The 14,933-nt window shown below is 46.1% G+C and overlaps 2 protein-coding genes across 6 annotated transcripts in view; one reads left to right on the forward strand and one right to left on the reverse strand.

Annotated features, from left to right (window-relative positions):
• Nucleotides 1-6,096, forward strand: part of GOLGA1 (golgin A1) — a 58,346-nt gene extending 52,250 nt beyond the window's left edge. For all 5 annotated transcript variants that reach the window (XM_037796918.1, XM_037796917.1, XM_037796920.1 and 2 more), the window contains 4 exons: nucleotides 1,656-1,715; nucleotides 2,342-2,512; nucleotides 3,137-3,223; nucleotides 3,868-6,096. In XM_037796918.1, coding sequence (XP_037652846.1) covers nucleotides 1,656-1,715; nucleotides 2,342-2,512; nucleotides 3,137-3,223; nucleotides 3,868-3,948 — 399 coding nt within the window. In that variant the 3' untranslated portion in view covers nucleotides 3,949-6,096. The remainder of the gene's footprint in view (nucleotides 1-1,655; nucleotides 1,716-2,341; nucleotides 2,513-3,136; nucleotides 3,224-3,867) is intronic.
• A 915-nt stretch (nucleotides 6,097-7,011) lies between these two features.
• On the reverse strand, nucleotides 7,012-14,091 carry ARPC5L (actin related protein 2/3 complex subunit 5 like). Its single transcript, XM_037796921.1, has 4 exons — nucleotides 13,832-14,091; nucleotides 10,009-10,081; nucleotides 8,882-9,058; nucleotides 7,012-7,566 (listed from the first exon to the last, which is right to left on the reverse strand). The coding sequence occupies exons 1-4, from the start codon at nucleotides 13,978-13,980 to the stop codon at nucleotides 7,504-7,506; spliced, it is 462 nt and encodes a 153-aa protein (XP_037652849.1). The 5' UTR covers nucleotides 13,981-14,091; the 3' UTR covers nucleotides 7,012-7,503.
• Nucleotides 14,092-14,933: the final 842 nt, after the last annotated feature.

Genomic DNA, 14,933 nt, shown 5'->3' on the forward strand with positions numbered 1-14,933 from the left:
ACCATCATGTAAACCATCAGCAGACCCTTTTGGCTCTACCCTCAAATGACACCCAGGATCAGCTGCCTCTAGAACCCACTTCTGCTCCCCTAGTTACTATCATCTCTTCCATCCCTCTGATGACTTCTATCTCTCAATATAGTGCAAAGCCCTACAGATGTGACCCCTTATTCCCTCAGCTGCATCTACTGTCCCCATCACTCCCTCTCAGCCATGCTGGCCTAGCCTTTCTTTGAATATATAAAGCACCCTCCTGCCTCAGGGCCTATGCCCTTTCTGAGCTTTGTCTTCTTCCCCAGATTACCCTCCTTTCCTTTAGGGAGTCATTTTACCAACCAGTCTTCCCCTGCAACCTCTACCAACACCCACCCTCACCTGCTCTCTCTTTCTCCATGGCTTTTAATATCTTCTAGTATACTGTATATTTGTTTATTAACTCTTTTCCCTCTTGAGGGCAGAAATTTTGTGTTTTGTTGTTTTTTTTTTTTTTAGCTTACTGCCATTTACCTCGCCCCTAGGACAGTGTCTGACACACATTAGGGACTCAATATTTTTTGAATGAATTAATAAATGTGAGCAAAAAACCCACAAAATCAAGTAACGAAAGATGAAATAGTGAACAGTTTCATGTCCTCTAGCCCAGTAATCTCATTCCTCAAGAGAGACAGTGAAAATACCTCTTTTGAGGAAAAACAGCTTTAAAAAATGGAAACTCAGGAATACAATAAATCAAGGCACATCCCAGAGAGTTACTATTGCATTAACATTAAAATCACATTATAATTTAAACTATGTTATGACTGGGGAAACTGTAGAAAGCTGTGAAAACTAGTAAATGAAAAAACTATTTAGAATTCTGTTTTGTCAGTGCAAGAATGTGGACATGGACTAGAGGTACACAGGAAAATCATTCTGTACAAAACATAACATGTTACAGTTGTGAGACTCTGGAAAATTTTTATTTAAATTTTTTTCCTGTATTGCTGTGTAAATTTTTGAACTTGGAAAATAGAGTTTAGCATTTCTAGTAATTAATGGATAATGTATAATAAATTTATTTAAGGCTCACTAATTAAACTAATTAAAAATAAATAAAAGGGATAAAACCCAATGTTGATGGGTTGTGCAGAAAAAAACATTTTTGTATAGAGTTCAAAATAAGGATTGTAAATTTTTATGGTATTTCAGGAGAGCAATGGTGATGAGAACCATAAATCTTGGCCTGAGTATCCTACTTTACGAATCATAGTACATAAATATAACTCTAGAGGACAAAATATATTGTACAGAGGTGTTTACAGCTATGCCATTTATGCTGGCAAGAACTGGAAGCAGTCCTGGTGATCTAGGCCATGGGAAGTGATTGAGCAACACTGGGACATGCATATACTACACAGAAGGGTATATTGCAACTTTTGTGGCTTTTGTGGGGCCTCGATGCCTGAAGTGTGTTAAAAACGGCTTACATGAGAAAAAGCCCACAAATAGTAGGCATATCAGTGTTGAAACTGATCGTAAGCCTCTCAGGACAGGCAGATTTCTAACAGGTATATGGGGGGCACACAGGGATGTCTTTCTGTTCTATTTTCCTTTACACCTTAATGAGGAAATGTGCGTTTAAACGGCTTTTTGCGGGGTTGGGGGTTTTGTCTCAGACCATAAAGCAGATGCAACAGAGGATGCTGGAACTCAAAAAGACTCTGCAGAAGGAACTGGTGAGTGCCTGCACTGTGTGAGAGCCTAGGCTGCTTAGCCCCTTTTCTCACCCTCTGGCTATATCCTCTCTCAGTGTCTGGTTGCCCTGGTGTCCCTCCTTGTGTGATGATCCTCCCCTCCCCCTAGATGATTGCAAGGGGCCTCTGGGAAGTCAGATGGCAGCTTTAGGACAGTGGCCCTGCCACCTTGAACATGCTTGAGATGGGCCCCCATCATGGCTGTGTGACCTTGCTTCTCTGAGCTTGTACCCTCACCTGAAAGTGGGGATGTTACCTACCTCATGTTGTTTTCAAGAACTTAATGAGGTGATGCTTGTAAAGTACCTATCAGAAGGCCTGGCCCCCGCACAGGATGAAAGCAGCATGTCTGCTCCTGGCTGAGGTGCTCACGACCCCGGGGAGATGTGTCCATGACTTGGATATAGGAAATGTCTGAATTCCCCCAAATGACCTCTCCCCCTCCTCTCACCTGTCAGCCCCACCTGGAGGAGCTTGAGCCTTCTTCAGATTCCAGTGCTTCACTCCTAGCTGGGGCCCTTTTTCCCCTACAGTGTGCAGGATGTGACAGAAGAACGGTAGGTGACCACAACTTGGTGAATTTTCACATCTTTCCACTGGTTTTTCAGAAAATTAGACCTGAAAATGAGCTTTTTGAAGTAAGGGAGAAGCCCGGCCCTGAGATGCCAAGCACAGCCCCATCTGTGACGAATAATGCAGACTTGACTGATGCACGTGAGATCAACTTCGAGTACCTTAAACATGTTGTTTTAAAATTCATGTCCTGTCGAGAATCCGAGGTAAAGTTGGCTTTTAGGTATTGAATTCCACCCCAGGGCCTGAATATTTGTCCCAGCCCCAGAGAGTGTGACCTGCATGGTTTCCTACTCAGTCCATTTCTTTTTTCCCTCTCCCACATTCCAATTTGACCACCAGTGGGGATGTGCAGTCATTTTTTCAAGTAGCCCCAACCTGCTGGTTGAGCATCAGGGAGACCTACAGGGAGCTGACCCCTGGTGGGAGACACAGGCCCTACTTCTAAATCCTGACTTGGATGCTGAGGCCTGCGTCCCGGGAACAAGCAGCCCAGAGTTCCTGTATCCTGCTGGAGCGGGGTCAGTGCTGCTGCTGTGGTGGTCATCCTGCCGGTCCTCAGAGTAAAAGGTGGAGGAGAGGAGGAGAAGCAGTCGGTGCTGTCAGGCCTCGGAGTGCCTGAACTTTACCCACCACCTGGTCTCTTGTACCTCATGAGGTTGTTTTCGAGAACCCAGTGAGGTGATGATTGTGAAGAGCCTGTCAGAAGGCATACACTGGTCACAAACATACACTGGGAGCGGAAACAAAGAAAATGCTGCCATTTAGGCCCCTAACTTCCTTCCCCCTCCCACCCCCAAGGCCCATGGCAGCAAAATTTATTGTTTCAGGCTTTTCATCTTATAAAGGCTGTTTCAGTGTTGCTGAACTTTTCACAAGAGGAAGAGAACATGCTCAAAGAAACCCTGGAGTATAAGGTAGGGCTCCCTGCTCTGCTGATTGGCCTCCAAAAAATGTAGTTAGTAACTCCAATATTGGCATATGAGACTGGCCCCTGGAGACAGGTAACCAGCCAGAGCTGCACTGTCAGCTTAGAAGTTACATCTGGATAATGAACTTGATTCAGCCAATATTTGAGGACATCTTTGTGCCCAAGTCTGTGCTGTACTTGACCATCAGGCCTTTTGTCTTCCAAAGCATTTTTATTGACTTTGACTTCCAAAATGACTTTGACTTCCAAAGCATTTTTATTGACTTTGTCAATAGCCCCAGGTCTACCCCAGCACCCAAACTTTAAAAAGGAAAAAAATAAATAAATAAAAATAAAAAACCAGCTGCCTAAACACAGAAAAATTTTTAAGGAAAAATTACCTACAATTCTACTTGTTTTTGTCAACTCAGCTTTTTTCTCCCATTTTCCTCTCATTCTTAGAATGGGCTCTTGCCGGAACCATTTTTTTCAACCCACTGCTCACATCCAGTCAGGTCTGGGTGGAGGGGATGGGCAGGCCCAGGAATGGGGAGGGGGATGTGTGTCAGCTTTCTCTGCACTAAGCCCTGGTTCTCATCTCAGGAGCTTAATAAATATCCAACTTTCTGACAGTATCTCATTCCAACACAGATGTCATGGTTTGGGTCCAAGCCAGCTCCCAAGGGCAGCATCCGGCCATCTATCTCAAACCCTCGGATACCATGGTCCTAGAGGAAACTACCCAAGGATGGAGCTCCATGGATTGACACTTTTTCTGTGAAAAGAACTGACACCAGTCTGGGTGGGTTTTTAATCACTGTAACTGCAGTATTTTGTACAAGTGACTAAACATTGTTTACAAAACTTTAAGACCCACTTCCCTGCAGACTGACATGAACCTCAGGAGGTAGCTGATCCTGTCTATCTAGTTACCAAATGGGAGGGTCCCCAGCACTACCCAGATCTCCACAGTGCTGCTAAAATCTCAGCTCTGGCCAGCACCCTGTTTGCACCTGAATACTCTGACTTTTGGTGTTAGCACTTAAAGCTGAAGCTGTCAGCTCTGTCAGAGGAAGCAACTGATTCATCATGTAGTGATGGTGCTGGAGTTAAGATAGCCCTTTGTCCTGATGCCCAGCAGGCAAACCCACGTGCTTCTGCTACAGCCAACCAGCCCTGTAGGGGTGTTCCTTTAAAAATTTCCCTCCCGTTAGCATGTTTGGGTTCAGATGAGTTAGAAGAGGCTGCTTAACCATTCCTCTCAAGAAAACTTTATTTCACCTTCTCAAACCACCTAGAACTTTAAGATGTGTACATCTTTAAGCTACTTTGGGGCCAGAGTGGATTAATGAATATGCAACTTTCTGACAGTATCTCATTTTAAAGAAAACTAGCAATTATATAAAAAAGATCATTAAGCATAGTACCAAATACACTCAATTGCCTTTTTAATGAATGTTCTTGGATAGGTTGCTGGTAAACCATTTTAAACTATTTTTTATAGCTAAAGTTCTTCAGTATTATAAACCTGTCTTCTGTATTATAAAATCCATTTAATTGGTGTTCTTAAAGAGATTAGCATCAAGAGGAAATTATTTCTTACACTGGGATTCCTGTCTCTCTGCAGTTTTGCTAGCAGTGTGCAACATCTGCTTCTCTCTGAAGCAGTGGTGGTTTTATTTTGCTTTTCCCTTATTTCTGTGTTGTGCTAACACTGAGCAAATGCTAATCACATTTTTCCTACTGTTAAGGACAGTCTGCTGTATTCAAAGGAAGCAGCAGCTGTGCCTCACCCCAGATTGACCAAAACATTGAAGGCAATCTCCTTATATGTGGGGCCACCTTCTTCCCCATCCTACCCCCAAATATTTAATAGGACACTACGTTTGTATGTGGAATCCAGATAGCCCCCAGTCGACTGCAGTGCTTGGCAGCTTGCAGGTGACTCTAGTAGTAACTGCTACAAAACTTAACATATGTTATTATTAAGGAAAAAGGAATGTGCTTATGCTGGATAAGCCACAATATCAAATCTAAAGGGAAACCAGTTATTGAGTTATAGTTTGATGAAAGTTTCACTGGTTTAATAAAAAAGTGAATTAATAATTGGAGCTCCTAAATTTATTGTAAGTTATCCAATGATGTAAATATGTTTCCCTATTATGCTTAGAGTTTAAAATATTATATATATTTAATAGAGAAACAAAAATTTGCAGGGTTAACCTACTAAATTTTCATGAACCTAAAAGTACCAAGTAAGAGCAGTGTAACCTTAGTCCCAACACCAGCTCTCTGGCATCCAAATGAACCAGTCTCCAGTCTCCTACCTCCTCACGCGGCTCTTCCTTGCAAATGTCTTCTGTCCCTTGTTTAGAATGCTATTTTCCACTTACCTGATGGGGCCATGAAACCAGGAATCCCTTCCGGTTCTGCAATTTTAATAACTATGAGGTATCTTTTTTTAAAAAAAGTTAGTTAGTTCAAGGCTTGCCAGAGGCAGCTAAAACACTCTCCTGTGGAAGTCCGGGTCCCTTGAGCTGGACTCAACACCACCCAACTCCTCCAGCAGTTTTAGGTGTAGTTGTGGGGCCCATTGCTAAGTCTGTACTTGCTTAGGGAGGATTCACTCTGACCGATTAGGCTTTCCTCCTGCATGTTCAGTTTCCTTCAGCTTTAAGAGGAAGAGTGGAGTAAATATTCTGAGAGTTAATGCACTTTTACTTGTATAAAACTTTCTGATACAGTATATATAGCCCTTTATATGAGCATTGGATCTTGATCTCTCCCTCAATGTTGTAAATAGGGATTGTATTATATAAAACTGCTGTAGAAATTCATTTGTGGTGCAATACACTTCTTGATTAAAGCTCTCCAATCAGATGCTGCGACAGTGGGTTTTATTTGATGGCGTAGTATTTAATTTAATTATTTGTACTTCTTAAATTTAGTACATTGTGTCTTGTATTTAATACTTCAAGGGCTATAGAAGTTTTGTCTTTGAGAAAGCACCTCCCCAGACTGGGTTTGGTGAATTAATGTATGTCATTTAATGATGCCAACAGCCTAGTCTTACATCCCAAGAATAATGGTGATTCTGCAAAAGAGCTGTAGGGGGCAGGAAGAGGAAACTTCTTTGGCAGAAGTCTACACCCAAGGCCCAGATGCCTGGGAAGAGCTTCAGGGATATGAATGGGGTCCTTAGCATTTACAGAATGTGAGCTGCTGTTAGTGTGCTGAGGGAGAAAGAAAAGCATTTTGGCCCTTCATAGAGGCTCACTGTTTGTTAGTGGTTATACGGAACAGAATTTTGCTTTTATTTCTATAGGCTGATTTGCTACCGGTTTCTGGTTTTTTATTCTTTTAAAAAAAACTTGTCAGTGTAGTGGTAAGAGTATTCCTACAGCACATGGCCTTAAGACCAGTGTCATGAGAGAGCAACCAGCTGGGATATTGAGGCCCACCCTCAAAAGGCTCGAAGTGCAGTCACACAAACTGAGGACTTTTAAAGCCTGGATCAATTATTAAATGTTTGGCACTTTATTAAATTAAATAAGCTCCAAAATTACATACAAATCAAAGAAGTAAGAAACAATAAATAGTTCAGCAAATGCCTCTCAGTAGCAGCCAGGAACACTGTCACTGAGGCTTGTGCTACTGCTGTGGCACGAGAGCCTGTGGATTGCCATGCTCGCTCCCTGGGGACGACTGAGCCCCAGCCCCACATCGATGTTCCTGAACAGAAGACTTCTCACGCCCATCCCGTTCATTTACATACATGAAACACACTGCAAGGTATATACTAATAAGCCAAGAGCTTTATTGATGCAGCAGGCACTTTACAATAAACCCAAGAGAATCCGTCTTCTCTGGGAGGACGGGATATCTGTACAAACCCTTGGGTTTTTCCACTTCAAAAAAACAAGCTCTCCCTTTTACCACAGCCCTTGGATCTGTACCTGCCCAAATCACCCCTCCCCCATTTCAAACAGGCAGTGCACACAGGTATCAGGTACGCCAGCCAGCCACTCTGGTAGACAGTCAAAATGTCAGTTCTGCATTACTCATAGACAAAGGCATAGACTATCAGACCCTGCAAAGGATTTAGTAAACAAGTAAGAGAGTTTCTCCCTCCACCTTGAAAATGAAATACATTTCAGTGGATGCATATCCTGAAATAGTTTAGTTGGGAGTTCCTAGGATGATGGTCCATTCATTGTCAGTCCCTTCTTCACCAGCCTGTGCATCCAAAATTCTTATCTTCTCAACGTAATGAGTCTTTTTTTGTTTTTAAACAGTCTTTCTTGCTGTAAGAACTCTTATAATCGAGCCTAGTCCTCCTACTGCTAATGCCTGTGGGGCAGGAAAAGGAAATGTGTCAAATGAGACCTGGCTGGCCAAGGGGAAGAAGCTTACCAGGGGGGTGGGACCATGAACTCCCTGACTAAGGACCCACCACACAGACCCCCTGAAAAAGGATTCCTCTAGGAGCACAGTTAGAAGGTGGCAACAGAGACCACATTCTGGGGAAGGAGCTCTGTCCTGGAACTGAGGGTCCTGAAGAGCTCCTAGCTCTTAAGGCAGAACTTAGTTTGAGAACATTGTTACCAACCACACACACAGCAGAGCCCCTTAAGTTTCTGTTTTGACAAACGCAGTTTCCAGCCTGCCAGCACTACCCTCAGCCTTCAAAATACACTAGCCCATCTGAGGGCTGCCTCTGGCACCCTCTTTAGGCATACCAGATAGGGCTAGGCACCACGTCACCATGTCGAGGGCTGGCTCAGTTCCCCTGAGTACCAGAGCCACCCTCACCAGCTAAGCCCAGAAGTTCACCTTCAGGGAAAGGGAAGGCTTAACAGGCAGAGCACACCCCCCAGCAGGACCCAGACGCCACAATCACGGCCCAGAACCTAGGCTGCCTGAAGGGAGTGGCCCATGAGTAAAAGAACCACTCCCTTAAAACTCAACACTGAGCCTTTTGGGAAGGACTTTGTGTTAGAAATACCCCGGTCTCCCTTAAATGGTGGGCACGCTTACAGTTCTACCTACCAAAGAAGTGGGAGTAGAGGTGGGACACAGGGAGGACACAGGCTAAGTAAAGACCATGCTCTTGTACCTGACCCAAGCAAAGGGCAGACTGGCCTTTTTTGCTTCAGACAGATGAAGACATATTAAACGATTATTGAGGTTTCTGCCTACTGCCCTCCTCCAGTCTGGTGAGACTGAAGCCAGGGCAGAAAGCCCTTAGAGCAAGCTGGAGGGCTCAGCCTCCATCCTTAAGACCACTCCCACCAAAGCAGCTGTTTCCACCAATGCAAAGAAAGTATTACCAAGCACCTGCCAACCAGCAAGCCTCCCTCCTGGACTGGGACTCCCCCATCTTCCCTACCATGCCAAATCACCTGCCCCATACCTTGTACCAAGGTCATTCTGTCCTGCTTGGTATATATTGCAGCTAAAAAGCAGAAGCAGTTCTAGGTATCAGAGATAATAGATCCTTACCAGGTGCTTCCTTAAAGACGTAAGTGATTGAATTCCCAGATTGTTTAACTTATCCTCATATGTCTATCAGACTGTCCTGTGTTTGTTTTGGAAAATCAGGCCTGCTGATTTGAACCCTGGGGTCAGTCGGTAGGCAGCCTGTGGGAGCAATGTGTTCACATACCTTTTCGTGCCACTGGAGTAACACTGCACTGCTATTTTCTGTGGGCTTCTCAAACCCTTTATAAATGTACTTCATTAACAAGTCAATGCCATTTCTGTCCAGTGACTGCACAGCCTGCTCAATTTCACTGCTTTTAAAATTTGTGAGCACTTTCAGCACCACACTCTGGGCTCGTTCCTACAGGGGAAAGAGAAAGGGAATGAGGCCCAGAGCCACAGGCCAGGCTGACCCCCCAACACCCCCACCCCCATTGCAGCATAGGAACATCAAACCAAATGGTCAGAACTTACCAGAAACAATGCCCAATTTCTAATTTGCCCAGTATGGCTAAAAAAAGAAGTGGACTGAAATTTTTTTATTGATTTACATTTCAAAGTATCCCTTATTTATGCCAATAAATTATTTCACTTATTCTGGGGTAAAAAGGAGTTTGCTGGGGAGAAGATTCACCATTTTTGATGACACCAGCAAGGCCTTAGACACCACAAGATCACAATTGTAGACAGCTGTTTTTAAAAAAACAGGGTTACTTGACTGCAGCTGCTATCAGTGTTCACACCCAGTAACAGAAGGGACATTCCCCTCCACCTCTGAGGAGGTGTAACTATTGGTTACATTAAGATCCTTTCATAAGAAGCCAAAATCCCAGCTACAGGGAGACCTCTTTCCTGGAACAAATTTTAGACAGCTTCACTGGTGCAGTAAGCACAATTTTATCTTCTCACCTAATTTTTAAGAGGCAGAAAATCTTAAAAGCACTTAAAATCCTTATATAGTAAAGCCTAGTCCATAGCCTATAAAAGCATAACCACTGAGAAATCCCACATGGCAAGCTAATTTACCTGTTTTGCTAATCAGCAAGGGCTGGGCTGACTTCTCACCCCATGAATCCCTGGAGAGGAGTTTCTTTGGGGAGCTTTTACTATAAACACAAACAGCTTTTATGTCAGAGGAGCCTTAACATCTGGTTCGTGCCAGGAGGCTTCCATGGAAGTAGTGCCCAGTGCCAATTCACTCCCTTGGCACACGCTCACTGATGCAGAGATGAAACAGACCCTGTCTGGAGCCCCAGAGAACTCCAGCCCTAGTCCCAACCCCCAGCAGAGCCGCAGTGTGACCACCTTTACCTTCACAGCTTGATTCTTGGTATTGACAGGGGAGTTCCGCAAAGCTGCATGAAATGCCCGAAGCATGTCCCCTGTGCATTACCACCAGTTAAGTTAAGGATGTTTAGGCTCAAACAATGTTCATGATTTCATTAATGAACTCATTTCAAAAGTAGCTCAAGAGGACAGAATCAAATGGGATCTTCTGATTATCCACTTCCACCCACCTCCCACTGCCTTGGCTTCCAGGTAGGCAGAGCCTGTTTAGAAAAGGCAGCCCACAGCTTTCCTGAGCCACAAGGAGGGTAGAGGGCACCTGTGCCAAACCTGCAAACCACCCCTGCCTTCCCCTAAACCTTCACACTCAAAACTAAGTTTCAACACTCACTCACTCCCTGGAAAGCATTAGCAAAGCAACTGCCCTTGCAGTGTAACGCGTGGCAAAATCTGATTCAACTTATACTTGCTGGGTGCTGGGCACTTATCTGTTGGATCCTCACATAAAACATGTTGTGAACTGGAGGTTCTCATTCTCATGCTAAAAGTGGAAAAAAAAAAAAAAGGCACAAACAAGAGTCTCCTAACTCTTAATCCAATGCTGTTTGTTAAATTATTAAAGAAATTAAGATATACTAAAACTTACGTCCTCATCTTCTAAGACCAACCCAGGTAAATGAGATCACAAATTCCTAAAAAAAAGGAATTACTGATCTTATGAACTTCTTGCCCATAAAACAGGCCAAATCCCCCTCAAACCTTAGCTGTAACCTGCCACCACACTCTTTGCTAACTTCTGAATAGCTAGCACTGCGGAGAAAATTACAATCCGGGTTAGGGTCCTCAAAGGTGACACCTATTTTAAACTGAATTACATCAGCTGACTTTCATTTCCTCATCTGAAACATTGGCTTCAGCCAAAAAGCTTCAAAAATAGAACAAGGAATGGCTTCCGCCCAATCGGGTCTCTACTCCTGTTCATGCAGCAATGCCCATGTGCAAGAAGACAGAGTCTCCAGGGCAAAGCTCAATCTCCCATTTTCCCTGGTGTGGCCTCCATCTTGACTGAGCTAGGATTTATGCCACTAGGAGAGCTTCCCCCATCCCCTGCCCCTACTTGCTTGTGACCCTTCTTCCATATTGGAGAGGCAGCCCATCCCCTTTATCTTTCAGCGCTGGGATTCCTTTTCCCTAGCCCAACAAGGGCCAGCCTGAAATCAGCCACTGTAACTTTTATCGCATAACCCTTTTCTAATTTGGGGTCCCCAAAACAATAAGCAAGGCCCCAGGGAGTAAAGTAGGCTGCATAATCTCCCTGGGTGAAGAAAGGGATAGTGCAAAATCACTCAAAACCACCACTCGAGACAGATCCCCTGGCTCAAGAAGACAAGAAGCTGCTACAGTGAGAAGGAAAAGGAATTAATACTTAAACCCTCTGAAAGATCTCAAAGCCTATGCCAAGTGCTTTCGCATGTCAACTACTGCTAACAAGGATTATTATTCCCATTTTAAAGGCAATGAAACTGAGGCTAGTGGAAGGAAATGCTGCCCAAGGTCACGAAGCTTAGCTGGATAAGCTGACCTACAAACCCGTTTGTGACTCAAAAGCTAAGTTCATTCTACAACCCCATGCTGCCACTACAGCCAGAGACCCAAACTACATGTCTGGGATGGACACTTACTGTGCGAAGCACTGTACTGGACCTTTTTGCGTGTTGTCCCATGATGTGCTCCACAAATTCCATGAGGCCAGCATGGTTCACCTCCATTTAACAGAGGAGGATGCTGAGGTTCGGAGAGGGCATATGACTTACCCAAGGTTACACAGGGCACGGCAGGTCTAGATCTGTGTGGATGCATAGTCTGTGCTCTTTATACTTCATCTGTGTGCTCTCCCATCATGGTATACTTCCCAGTACAGCAGCCTTAGGGCAGGACCCCTTTCCACCTTCCCCACCCCAAGCAATCAATCCTCCTCCTTGCTCCCTTCTCCTATGTCCTAAGACTCCTAGAAGCCTGTTTTATAGTTTAAATTCAATGATCTAATATAAGTCCAATACTTGGCACATGGTAGGAGTTCAGTAAATATTGGTTCTGTCCTCCTCCTACCCTGGGTCCCCCACTTGCCAGGATTTCAATTCTTCTCATCTACTAACCTCATTTTCTCCTAATCACGAGAGGTACACTCTCCATGGTAACAAGGCTTCTGACACTGCCATTACTAGAGAAACTACCATCCCCAGATGTGCTAAAGCCTAAGCCCCCAAGCATCCTCAAGGGACTTATCACTAGTCAGGGACATACAAAGAGATGTTCTTGCAGCAACAAGACCAATGCAGCAGCTGACTAGGCCTTGGTCTCCCCATCTGTGGATCCGGGGTCCTGGGCCACAGGCCTGACCCTAGAGCTATGCGTCATTGCCTGCCCAAGAGCTAGGTCCTGCACCAGCAACAGAATCAACCTTCCCTTCCTGGGGACCCTTCCCATGACCCCATTTCACTAGTGGGGTAAATCAGGTGATCCTGTTGAGACAGGAACTACAAGTTTGAATCCCCACCTTCAAAATCACATTCCTGTTCAAACAAGGTTTTTGTTTTAAAGGCACACTGAAGGAGCACTGTAGAGCTCCTCCCAAAGGTAGTCTGAGTGCAAGCTGAGTCAAATGATTAAACACCAAGACCCTGATTTATATACAGCCTGAGCCTCCAACCTTGCCTGGCAAGTGCAGGGGGAGGGGTGGGCACTTCCTGTAACACTATTTGACTAAAGAAAAATCTTTCCTGTGAGAATAAGTCAGTTTCCTGTGCTCAAACTGCTAAGGCACAAGTAGGCTGTGACAACCACCTCTATTTTTAATCTTGTTTTCCAAATGCTTGTTTTCTGAGGCCACAAGAACAGTCATTTCCAGTCATGTAGCTTTACTTTTATATTTCACTTTACCACCTCTGGTTTTCTTAGCTCTAAGATACCAGTTTTTTTCTGCTACTTCCCACACAACATGCACAAAAAGGCTACTGAGGAAGCCAAAACTCCCTTGCTGAGCGTGGCTGAGACCATCAGAGTTCAACTGAGACCACCAGAGTTCAAAGCCCAAGTTATTCAAGGGTACTGAGACTAGGTGGTAAAGGGTAACAGGCTGGAGGGTCGGATTGACCCTGGGGTGTTGAACACATAATCTCAGACCTCAGGGCTAGACTAAGGCTAGACTAAAGCCTTCATTCCCACAAGAATCCTTTCTTCCCCTGCAGCCATCCACCCACCTTTTCTCACGCTGTGCTGCAATATGACCCAAGAAGTCCAGGAGGGCTGTGTCCGGAGCCGCCCTGGCCGCTCAATTACTCAGCGGTGGCTCACCTCAGCCCCTCCCGTCGACCAAGCCCGTGGATGCCCCATTTCCTGCGAGAGAGGGATGGAGTGATGGCGCTCAAAGAAGGGACAACCTGTAGGGATACGGTGGCAAGGACGAGAAAAGAGGAGAGGCCGCGCTGAGGGGTGAGGGACCCCGCGGGGGGCATGCTCTTGGGGCCGCAGTGAGCCCGAAGGAGTAGGGGTCGCGCAGGGCTGCGATGCTCAGCAGGGAGGCGCCGGGGCCTGGGATAAGGGAGGAGAGGAGGCCGGGTCTGAGAAAAGCTGGGGCCGGGGATGAGAAAAGTGGGGAGAAGGGGCTTGAGAGGAGCAGGATCGGAAGGGAGTTGAAGACTTGACCTGAGGAGACCGAGGTTAAGAGAGGGGGAGGCTGGGCCTGGAGGGTTGGAGCAGGGGATGAGGGAAATAGGATGGCCAAGCCAAAAAGGAGCCCGGGCCGAGGGGAGCGGGAAGACTGGGCTGCCGCACCAGTGAAGGATATTGCCGCAGGAGCCCGTCCACTTCGTTCGGGTCCGGGCCTGGCTCGGCCGCCGCCGCCGCCGCCTCCTCTTGTTCGTCCACGAATTTGTTCTCGTCAAACTCGTCGATGTCCACCCGGCGGAAGCGCGAGGACAGCGTATTCCGGGCCATGGCGGGGGGCTTTGCGCCCGCTCAACCAGCACCACTCCGGCCCGGACCTCAGCTCTGCTCTGCTCGGGCTCCGGCTCGGGGGCGGGAAGCAGCCGCCGGCACCGCCTCCACCACCTCCGCGCGCAGCATCCACCCGCCCACTTCCGGGCTACGCCGGAACCGGAAACGCCCGTGATGGGACCGGGTGAAGCCTGCTGGGGGTCGGGCTTCGCGCGGCAGGAAGTATTGGGGACCTGGCTAGGTGGTTTCCCTGACACCATACTTGGGATTTTACGAAGCCTCAGTCTCCCCATCCGGGGAGTGGGCTCACCTTCCCCTTGCAGGTCCGGCACCGTGTACACCATAGCTGTGCGTTCTCTGGCTTCCTCCTGGCCCTGAGAAGTGCCAGCACGAACACAGCCGCGGATACCGGGGGTGAGCTCTGCCCAGAGGCAGAGAAGACAGCCTCTGCCTTGTATGCCTGATACACATATGATCCCGTTATTAAATGAGTGGAAAGTTTTAAAGACCGTATATCCAAGAAGCTGACAAGACGTTGAAGATATTTGGGCTTGGGGGTGCGGTGACCACACGTGTGTGGCCATCACATTGGCCCAGGAGGTGGAGGACCAAAAGAGGGCGATGGCCCTAAGGCCACCATCCTGGCAGGAAGAGCAAGGGCCAGGGAGTTAGAGGTGGGACTTGGAGAGACATTTCCTGGTGGGGAGCAGAATGCGCAGAATCTGAGATGGGGGAGGGTCAGGGCAGATCCTAGGAATTCTCCAGAGTGCCAGCATTAAGGACTTGGGCTGTCGCTTGAGGGATTCTGTTAACCTACCTTAGCCTAAGGATGAATCGGGTCTTTGTTTTCATATAATAGTATTCTTTTTAATAAAAGCCAATAGTTAATAAAATGTGACACATTTTTTATTGCTTTGCATACTTTTCATTGAATTGAACAACAGATCAAAAAA

Source organism: Choloepus didactylus, chromosome 10 (assembly GCF_015220235.1).
Source record: "Choloepus didactylus isolate mChoDid1 chromosome 10, mChoDid1.pri, whole genome shotgun sequence".
Lineage (NCBI taxonomy): Eukaryota > Metazoa > Chordata > Mammalia > Pilosa > Megalonychidae > Choloepus > Choloepus didactylus.